This window comes from Gymnoscopelus microlampas (assembly GCF_963454915.1).
Source record: "Gymnoscopelus microlampas genome assembly, contig: SCAFFOLD_138, whole genome shotgun sequence".
NCBI lineage: Eukaryota > Metazoa > Chordata > Actinopteri > Myctophiformes > Myctophidae > Gymnoscopelus > Gymnoscopelus microlampas.
In genome coordinates this window covers 46,335-57,212 of record NW_028155849.1, presented here as the reverse complement: position 1 = coordinate 57,212, position 10,878 = coordinate 46,335, and the positions used below count along the sequence as shown (strand labels likewise).

The 10,878-nt window shown below is 45.6% G+C and overlaps 1 protein-coding gene across 1 annotated transcript in view; it reads right to left on the bottom strand.

Annotated features, from left to right (window-relative positions):
- Window positions 1–3,869: 3,869 nt before the first annotated feature.
- LOC311041222 (suppressor of tumorigenicity 14 protein-like) overlaps window positions 3,870–10,878 on the bottom strand; it is a gene marked incomplete at its 5' end in the record, with an annotated part of 50,018 nt that continues 43,009 nt past the window's right edge. Inside the window, 3 exons of the mRNA XM_084086129.1 lie at window positions 3,870–4,058; window positions 6,141–6,277; window positions 9,736–10,004. Of these exons, the coding sequence (XP_083942255.1) occupies window positions 3,897–4,058; window positions 6,141–6,277; window positions 9,736–10,004 (568 nt within the window). The remainder of the gene's footprint in view (window positions 4,059–6,140; window positions 6,278–9,735; window positions 10,005–10,878) is intronic.

The following is a 10,878-nucleotide window of genomic DNA, read 5'->3' as shown; positions in this document are numbered from 1 at the left end:
ACAGCCCAGTGTACAGATAGACAGCCCAGTGTACAGATAGACAGCCCAGTGTACAGACAGACAGACAGACAGACAGACAGCCAGCCCAGTGTACAGATAGACAGCCCAGTGTACAGACAGACAGACAGACAGCCCAGTGTACAGACAGACAGACAGACAGCCCAGTGTACAGACAGACAGAAAACCCAGTGTACAGACAGACAGACAGACAGACAGACAGACAGACAGAAAACCCAGTGTACAGACAGACAGACAGACAGACAGACAGACAGACAGACAGACAGACAGACAACCCAGTGTACAGACAGACAGGCCAGTGTACAGACAGCCAGTGTACAGACAGACAGACAGACAGACAGCCCAGTGTACAGACAGACAGACAGACAACCCAGTGTACAGACAGACAGACAGACAGACAGACAGACAGACAGGCCAGTGTACAGACAGACAGACAGACAGACGGACAGCCCAGTGTACAGACAGACAGACAGACACAGACAGACAGACAGACAGACAGACAGACAGACAGACAACCCAGTGTAAAGACAGACAGACAGACAGACAGACAACCCAGTGTACAGACAGACAGACAGACAGACAGACAACCCAGTGTAAAGACAGACAGACAGACAGACAGACAGACAGACAGACAGACAGCCCAGTGTACAGACAGACAGACAGACAGCCCAGTGTACAGACAGACAGACAGACAGACACAGACAGACAGACAGACAGACAGACAACCCAGTGTAAAGACAGACAGACAGACAGACAGACAGACAGACAGACCAGTGTACAGACAGACAGACAGACAGACGGACAGCCCAGTGTACAGACATTACTCATGAAAATAAAACAATCTAAAAGTCGGGCCTTTCAACACATTTTTGTGTGAAATGTCCCTTTATAAAACTGCCAGCTGATCATTCTAAAGGTCTGAACAGAATGGATCCTGTTCCTTCCTGTACAATTCACTGTGTATAATATATAATAATGTTTCATCTCTGCTCTTTAATGTATTCATTTACACACCAGAACCAACAGGAACTCAATTAAAGTTTCCAATCAGGCGTCTTGCTCGGTCAACTCGGTGGGTCCTGAGCGCGGCCACTAGAAAACACGCCCCGCGGGGAGAGAGCCCTCGTGGCGTTGCTGGGGCAACCAGCGACCCCCCCCCCCCCCCCACCCCGTCGATGTGATTGAACGACGTGGAGCAGAAGGTCCCTCGTCACCCCCGGGTGAAAAAGGGTCAACGTGTGCAAAAGGAAAAAAAAAAAGGCGATTGGATTTCAGCCGTGATACACAGGATATAAATGATCTGTGTCAATTCACCCATTTACAACTCTCAGAGTGTGCACATGGAACCAAACGGACCCCTACGGGTCCGTTTGGTTCCATGTGTACACTCTCAAGAGTTAACAGACCTGTAAGGCATTGGTTCTCGCATTGGGTCCTTGAGGGGTTCCAGGGGGTCCCCAGCTAAATGATGGACAGGAACCAAATGGACCCTTATGGGTCTGTAACTCTCAGAGTTGAATTAACATTGATTTTACAATATAAACTGCGGTCCAAGTGATAGAAATGCCATTAAATGGGGGTCTGTAGCCTAATGCATGTCAAACTGGGGGTCCTTGAAATTAAAATGGTTGAGAATCACTGCTAGAGCCGTAAAAATCTTCTCTTATGGGGGTCCCTGGCATATCTTTTCAAATGAGGTCCGCGGGCTAATAAGTGTCAATTTGGGGGTCCTTGACATGAAAAAGTTTGAGAACCACTGCTGTAAGGGTCCATTTGGTTCCATTTGTTCCAGTTAAAAAAGGTTGTACGCGATAGGTTTTTGTTAAATTAAGTGTTATATAGCTCTATATTGTGTTGGATGGATACAATAACAGGGGTCTCCTTGTCTCTCCAGCTCTTTAGTAAAAACAGAAGATGTAGGTCAGGATACCAACGTCAGGAGAGAGAACACCATACAGGATAAACACGTTAAAGTGTAAGTGACGACACAAAAAGATGAGCAGACACAATTAGAACTGTAAGGCTGTACAAGGGATAAATGGGTTTTCTGTCCTGATTGGGGGAAAATAATCTGTAAACAGCTAGAGAGACGTGGAGACCCCTGTTACTGAAGAAAGTCTCTATAGCAATGATTACTGTCACAATACAGAGCTTTAACTTTTTAACCAGAACCATGGACGTATGGTTCCATGTGTACACTCTCAGATTTGAGCGTCCAACAGAAGCTTCAGTGTCACAAAGAGTCCATCAAAGCTTTAATGTTATCGTAGGAGAACAATCACAGGTCACAGATTAAAAACCCATTTTAGACCAAAAGAAAAACCATTTCATAAGACACTTTGACATGTGCTGAAGACGTCTGGATCCATAGATATATCTACCATATTATACACGGGGAAGAAAACGTTGTAACCCTGAGAGAAACGAAGGTACAGACATCTGTACCGAGCAGACAGACGTGTCTCAGTGTAGTCCCAGCGTACAGTATGCATAAAAAAGAAAACCTTTAACAATATCACAAGAATACTGAAGAGCAGGCCTCAGCCGTTATTAAAACACACATTTAGACCTTTCATTAAGACAGTTTGATATAGATATCTGCACCGCTATGCACACATTTAGCGCTTCCCTTTTTAGAATGATAATGCATCTCGCTCGGTCATAAATAGCTAAAATATTGCATTTCTTAAAAAAAAAAAAAAGCATATAAACATCATTGCCATTTCAAGGATTGCTCATATTATTTCAAACAGCGTCGCCTCGTATTAAAATAACTCAAAACAGATAAAAAACGTTGCCAGTTCCTCTGGCAACATTAGCAGAGCGCCGCGGCGCTAAAAACCAACGCCACGGAGTTCCATTTCAACGCGGCGGGAATCCTCCGAATATGATTTACATATTTACACTGAATTAATAATTCATAAAACCAGCGGAACGTGACATGATTGAGAGGGGGGGGGGGGGGGGGAGGGCACAATGGTCTGTGTGAGACCATTAAAAAACTTTAATAATAAACAACTTATAACACCCTGTGTGTGTGTGTGTGTGTGTGTGTGTGTGTGTGTGTGTGTGTGTGTGTGTGTGTGTGTGTGTGTGTGTGTGTGTGTGTGTGTGTGTGTGTGTGTGTGTGTGTATTACTATACTTGCATAATGTCTCCACAAATTAGAGAAATAGACATTTAGAGGATTATGTTCCTGGCCCTCACAAGATAAATGGTTCCAAGAGGTTGGGTTTAAGGAGGGCGTGGAGCTTCATCCCTGATTCATACATGTGGTGTCGTGCCCTGAAAATAACCGATCTACAAGCTGGTAGGCATTCATAACATTGCTTTTCTGGAATGTCGATGTGTGTATGTGTTTGTGTGTGTGTGTGTGTATGTGTGTGTGTGTGTGTGTGTGTGTGTGTGTGTCTTCCATTTCCGGTCACCGTGATGTCAACGCCCCTACACCCATAGATATAGAAACCTAGATACCTCATTGGCCTCTGCAGTTCGTTGGAGCAACTCGTATCGCGGCCGCCATTTTCGCGTAGGAAAACGGGCACTCAAAGTGACTACTGGCCAATCACAGCGCTCACAGCGCGTTGACTACTGGCCAATCACAGTGCGTCTTTTCTAAGATTTGTCAGAATCTAGTTGTCCTGCCCCCACTTGCCTCTGATTGGCCTACCGAACGCCCCCTTCTGTGACACACACGGAAGCTTCAGGGAAGCTTTCCTGCGCTAAAATGGCCCCCGTGATACCAATGCCTCAGAGCCAAAGGAGGCGTCTACCTTTATATGTCTATGCCTACAGCCCCCCTACAGCCCCCACCCCGCCACCGCCCTTCCCCCTGACCACACCCCACCCCTCTCCCGTCCCGTGCTGATGATGTCATCATCAGATGCCCGTCTTGGTTCTGATCCATTCCCTCAGCTTGGTGACTCTGGAGTAAACGCCCGGTTTGTTGCGTCGGGCACAGCCCTCCCCCCAGCTCACGATGCCCGCCTGGAACCACTTCCCACTCTCCTCGAAGCACGCCAGGGGACCGCCCGAATCACCCTGGGGGGGGACAAGATAAAAACATGACATTAGGATACAATAAAATACATATTACAGAGCAGAAGAGAAGGAAAAAGAGAGAAAGAAAGAAAGAAGAAAGAAATAACTCAAGGAAAGGCAGCGTCAAAACACAAAGGTCTTTAGTAATGTTATGAATGTTATTTCTTTTGTGATTTAAGGGAAATAAGAGAGGCAGCAGAACCTGCATTTTTCTGGGCGTTTGTTCCAGATATATGGAGCATTGAAACTAAATGCTGCTTCTCCATCTTTATGAGTGCTTTTAGGAACATAAAGAAGAGAAGCGTATGGACTGTGCTCCACACATCTGTGGTTTATGTTTTTTTGTTTTAGTGGACTTTCTTCTTCTGTTGTCGTCGGTGTTCATTGGCTGCGAGTTCCCACCTGATGACGTGTGGGAGTTCAGACCATACATGGGCAACTGGCGGCCACATGCGGCCCCCACCTTCACTTAATGCGGCCCACAGGTTAATATCAGAATACTGATATCCTACTATAATTCTAGTAACCGTCTTGAGTATGTGAGTACGTGAAGCTACCCGGTTCTCCTCAGTGGCTGGACCAATTGCTCTGATTTTGCACACAGCCATTGACCATTACCATCTGAACTTAACTGTGAAGCCCGTTTTTCAATTTCATCAAATCTCAGCTTCTTATTAGCGTTTTTGTGTCAAACACTGTCGCCATGGTTACGGGGCTGCCCAGCTATGGGACGAACTGCCTCCCGGGTTGCCAGATCATGTGCGCATATCCCCCCACGGATGCGTCGACCGGGTATGGTCTAGTATTATTGATTTCAGTTGTTATAATTCCAAACATCCAAACATGACCCGCTTTAATTACTTCACAATTTTGGACTAAGATTATCTTACCTTTTCTACGACGTTATGATATCTTAGGATGAATGGTACAGTAGAAACATTTCATAACTCCATCCTGGGTCCGCCACAGCTTAAAACGTGCGCCATAAGGCCTTGCGCTAGATTGCGTATTTTAATAGCTTTTTTGGTGAGATCTGACGTTCACAGTGACAGAACACTGTGTTCTGTCACTATGAACATCAGATCTCACAAAAAAAAAACAAGAACTAGTATTACAATTCTATGGTCTTTTTTATGTCCAATGTATTTGTATTTAAATTCATAAAGTTAACATAAGTATAAGTATGGGTCGGCAGTGGTTCAGGGGTAGAGTGGCCGGGTAGAGTGAACTGGAAAACCGCAAGGTTCACAGTTTGATGGGGCGCTCCCCTAGAGTTAGTGTGGAAGTGTCCTTGAGCAAGACGTTGAACCCCTAATTGCTCCTGATGAGCAGGTTGGTTCCTTACATGGTTTCCTCCTCCATCGGTGTATGAATGTGTGTGTGAATGGGTTAATGGCACAATCAATGTAAATCGCTTCGGATAGAAGCGCTATATAAATGCACCATTTACCATTTATAACTAAATGCATTTGAAATGAAATAGAAATATTTTCAGGATTCCAATTGAAAAGTAGCAGATCTACAAGCTCAAAACACTGCGCTGCGACACGTTCATAGAATGGCGAAGTACGGCATTAATTATATATATATAAATATATATATTTTTTTTTAGGGGGTAGGCGGGGTCTCCCCTCTCTCGGGCCTCCATGCAAGTGCGTGGTCTGCATAGTGCAAATATCCGCCCCTGAGCGAGGAGTGCTGGGCGGGAGGAGTAGGACGAAGGCTCTCCGTCCTCTCGGTGGGGGCTCCTCACTGTCAGGTGAGTCAGTAAGATAGGACAGCAGTGACAACACAGAGATGTGTGTGTGGAGGAATAGTTAATGGCATAAGGACTACATTGTGGAGGAATAGATAAAGGCATAAGGACTACATTGTGGAGGAATAGATAAGGGCATAAGGACTACATTGTGGAGGAATAGATTGGCATAAGGACTACATTGTGGAGGAATAGATAAAGGCATAAGGACTACATTGTGGAGGAATAGATTGGCATAAGGACTACATTGTGGAGGAATAGATTGGCATAAGGACTACATTGTGGAGGAAAAAGGGCGTAAAAAGGCTCAAAGTGGGAGGTCTCACCTGACAGGCGTCCACGCCTCCGGCCAGGAAGCCACTGCACATCATCCTGGAGGTCACCTGACCTTCTGTCACCACGTTACACACCGTGTCGTTGATGATCTTTACCTCCGCCTTCTGGAGCACACGGGCCGTACGACCTGATGGAGAGAGAGAGGTGGAGAAAGTACTCACATGTTTTACTTAACACATTGAGTGCCTGGATTTTTTCATAACAACTTAGCGTGGGTGCCAGCATTCTCCCCATTGACTGCGCTTTGCTGTTTAAAGCTCTAGACTCCACGACCAGCAAATCCACGTAAAAAAAAACATCCATTCATGTAGCGCCATGACCCTGGCTACATCCTGGAACCATAACATTTCACTCGCGAGTTACAACAGGGGGTGGATCACGCATGACCGGTTTTCTCCACCGGAAACAGATTCAGAGATATAGGCGTTTTAAAGAAGGAAATAGACAGGAAGCGGATGGGAAAAATGTTTTTGTTTCCGGTGAGTGATCTGGCACTTCCTTCGCAGGATTACAATGGGTGCTCCCAGAGCTGCTCTAGCCCCGCCCGCGCGGAGAAAAACGAAAAAAACAAAAAGACTAAACTCACGGTTCAGACCGTGTTCGGCACCGAAGCGCCACTATGTAAACACACGGTTCAGACCGTGTTTGGCACCCGATGTGTTAAGTACAGTACTTGAGTAAATGTACTTAGTTACTTTACACCACTGTGCATATATTCTGAGAATACATCCTCCTTCAGACAGACAGACAGACAGACAGACAGACAGACAGACAGACAGGAGCAAAGACATAATCTGGCCTTACTGCAGAGACAAAAATGAAATAAAAAAAACAACTCAGTCAAAATCAGACGACATCACACTGAAGAACCAGTGTGCGCACGCAGGCCGGCACCAAATGAACCCCACCGCTCATAAGATGTCATGTTAAAGTGGTCACAGCCTCACGTGTCAAAATGCATCCTATCAAACATTCAAATGCTGTTTTTCTCCCAGTGTGGACGAAGAATGCTTAGGATGTTTACTGTGATCTCTCACTCTTTTACTATTTTTACTCAGGATCTCTGCCTCTTGAAATATATAATCCTTAATTGGTTTCTGTTGTGTGTAAACATTTAAACAATAACAGCATTTCAAAGCAGTTTTCCCCCAAACCCCTCCTCCTCCAGTGTCTGTCATAAGAACAGAGGGAGCGCTCTGTGATCATGACACCAGAACCTGCTCTTGCTCGCGCAGCTGCAGCCCGTCAAGTCTAATTTATGCTCCGTCCCGCCAAGGTGTCGCGCGCAGAGAACGGCCGAGAACAGCAGAGCTCTAAGTTCACAGCGGTCTCATCCGTGACGCGGTTGTGAGCTTGTATGTCAGCTGTTCTCGGCGTACGAATACTGTTGCCGGATGAAGTATATATGTCTCGCTAGGGCGCGCCTCACTATCCAACACACAAGAGGTTGAATGAACTGAAACCAGCGCACCCCAAAACAACAGGTTTGGGGATCTGTTAGGAATTGATTATGTCAGGGGTCTTCAACAGGGGGTCCGGGACCCCTAGGGGGTCCTCAAGAGTTACTACAGGGGGTCCGCCAAATCTTTGTGTGATATGATTTTTTATATTTTACCTTAACCACTTGAACCCTGGCATCCATTTTCTGAGGAGAACTTTAGCCAAAAATAGCAGATCTACAAGCTCACAACGCCTCGCAGCGCGAGGCGTTGTGAGCTTGTAGATCGGCTATTTTTGGCAAAGAGGCGTAAGAGGTAAAAAAAAAAAAGAGCAGACCACGTAAACAAAAAATGTTGAATCTGAAACACAATTTTATACGATATAGAGGGGGGTCCCTGCTTCATCACTCTCTCTCAGCTAGGGGGTCCTTGGCCAGAAAACATTGAAGACCCCTGCATTACATGAAACAGTCACCTGGTCTCTACCTCCTTCTCTCAGCGTGCCCCAGCCCCTCACCCATAATAAAATAAGTGGGTCTCTACCTCCTTCTCTCAGCCCCTCACCCATAATAAAATAAGTGGGTCTCTACCTCCTTCTCTCAGCCCCTCACCCATAATAAAATAAGTGGGTCTCTATACCTCCTTCTCTCAGCCCTTCACCCATAATAAAATAAGTGGGTCTCTCTACCTCCTTCTCTCAGACCCTCACCCATAATAAAATAAGTGGGTCTCTCTACCTCCTTCTCTCAGCCCTTCACCCATAATAAAATAAGTGGTCTCTACCTCCTTCTCTCAGCCCTTCACCCATAATAAAATAAGTGGGTCTCTACCTCCTTCTCTCAGCCCTTCACCCATAATAAAATAAGTGGTCTCTACCTCCTTCTCTCAGCCCTTCACCCATAATAAAATAAGTGGGTCTCTCTACCTCCTTCTCTCAGCCCTTCACCCATAATAAAATAAGTGGGTCTCTCTACCTCCTTCTCTCAGCCCTTCACCCATAATAAAATAAGTGGTCTCTACCTCCTTCTCTCAGCCCCTCACCCATAATAAAATAAGTGGTCTCTACCTCCTTCTCTCAGCCCTTCACCCATAATAAAATAAGTGGTCTCTACCTCCTTCTCTCAGCCCTTCACCCATAATAAAATAAGTGGGTCTCTATACCTCCTTCTCTCAGCCCCTCACCCATAATAAAATAAGTGGGTCTCTCTACCTCCTTCTCTCAGCCCTTCACCCATAATAAAATAAGTGGGTCTCTATACCTCCTTCTCTCAGCCCCTCACCCATAATAAAATAAGTGGGTCTCTATACCTCCTTCTCTCAGCCCGTCACCCATAATAAAATAAGTGGGTCTCTCTACCTCCTTCTCTCAGCCCTTCACCCATAATAAAATAAGTGGGTCTCTCTACCTCCTTCTCTCAGCCCCTCACCCATAATAAAATAAGTGGGTCTCTCTACCTCCTTCTCTCAGCCCCTCACCCATAATAAAATAAGTGGGTCTCTCTACCTCCTTCTCTCAGCCCCTCACCCATAATAAAATAAGTGGGTCTCTCTACCTCCTTCTCTCAGCCCCTCACCCATAATAAAATAAGTGGGTCTCTCTACCTCCTTCTCTCAGCCCGTCACCCATAATAAAATAAGTGGGTCTCTCTACCTCCTTCTCTCAGCGTGCCCCAGCCCCTCACCCATAATAAAATAAGTGGGTCTCTACCTCCTTCTCTCAGCCCGTCACCCATAATAAAATAAGTGGGTCTCTCTACCTCCTTCTCTCAGCCCTTCACCCATAATAAAATAAGTGGGTCTCTATACCTCCTTCTCTCAGCCCCTCACCCATAATAAAATAAGTGGGTCTCTCTACCTCCTTCTCTCAGCCCTTCACCCATAATAAAATAAGTGGGTCTCTATACCTCCTTCTCTCAGCCCCTCACCCATAATAAAATAAGTGGGTCTCTATACCTCCTTCTCTCAGCCCTTCACCCATAATAAAATAAGTGGTCTCTATACCTCCTTCTCTCAGCCCTTCACCCATAATAAAATAAGTGGGTCTCTATACCTCCTTCTCTCAGCCCTTCACCCATAATAAAATAAGTGGGTCTCTCTACCTCCTTCTCTCAGCCCTTCACCCATAATAAAATAAGTGGGTCTCTACCTCCTTCTCTGAGCGTGCCCCAGCCCGTCACCCAGCAGCTCATGCCCGGGGAGAAGAAGTGAGACTTGGCGGGCAGACAGATGGGGTGGATGGTGTTGGTGAAGGTGAGGGGCGTGGCCAGCTCCAGCAGGGCCACGTCGTAGTCAAAGGTCATGGGGTTGTAGTCCTCGTGGGTGACGATGGTCTTCAGGGCGTGCTGCTGGACCTCCTCCTGTTTGTACTGGTCCTGCATCCCGCTGTACGTCTGCCAGTTAGACGTCATGTGGTTGCTATGGGAACGGAGAGACAGACAGACAGACAGACAGACAGACAGACAGACAGACAGACAGACAAACAGGCGTGATGTTAGAACAATATGCCATAACTTTGTTGTGTCGCCATAAGTAAACAGATATTAACATCCAGACAATGAAAGCCTACTGTATGCCTGTATGCACACACTGGACAACAAGAAGAAGAAAGACATTGATTAACAAAGGGGTCTTCAACGTTTTCAGGCCAAGGACCCCCTAGCTGAGAGAGAGATGAAGCAGGGACCCCCTACTCTATATTGTATAAAATTGTGTTTCAGATTAAAGTTTTTTTTTTTTACTTAGTCTGCAATTTTTTCCAGGAAAAAATAGCAGACTAAGTAAAAAAAACAACTAGTAGAGTCTACACCTATAGTCTCTTAGCCAAAAATAGCCGATCTACAAGCTCTCAACGCCTCTGCTATTTTCGGCTAATGTTCCCCTCAGAAAAGGAATTCTAGGGTTCAAGTGGTTAATGTAAAAAAAACTAAATCCTATCACACAACGATTTGGCGGACCCCCTATAGTAGCTCTGAGGACCCCCTAGGGGTCCCGGACCCCCTGTTGAAGACCCCTGGATTAATGTATTAAAAAAAATAAAGTTCAGACACTTTATTTTGGTGTATTATTTCTATAATACCATTTGTTTTGTATTTCATATGGTTGGAGAGCCTGATTAGTCGCCTTTACAATGAGGTACAACTTAAGTAAGTAGGGATGTCCCATATTATCGCCCTCCCGATATGAGCTTGTAGATCAGCTATTTTCGGCATGGAGCTAAGTATAAATTATTATGACGCCATCAAGGCCCTCCCAAAATACCATTTAATCAACTCAAATCTTAAATGATATT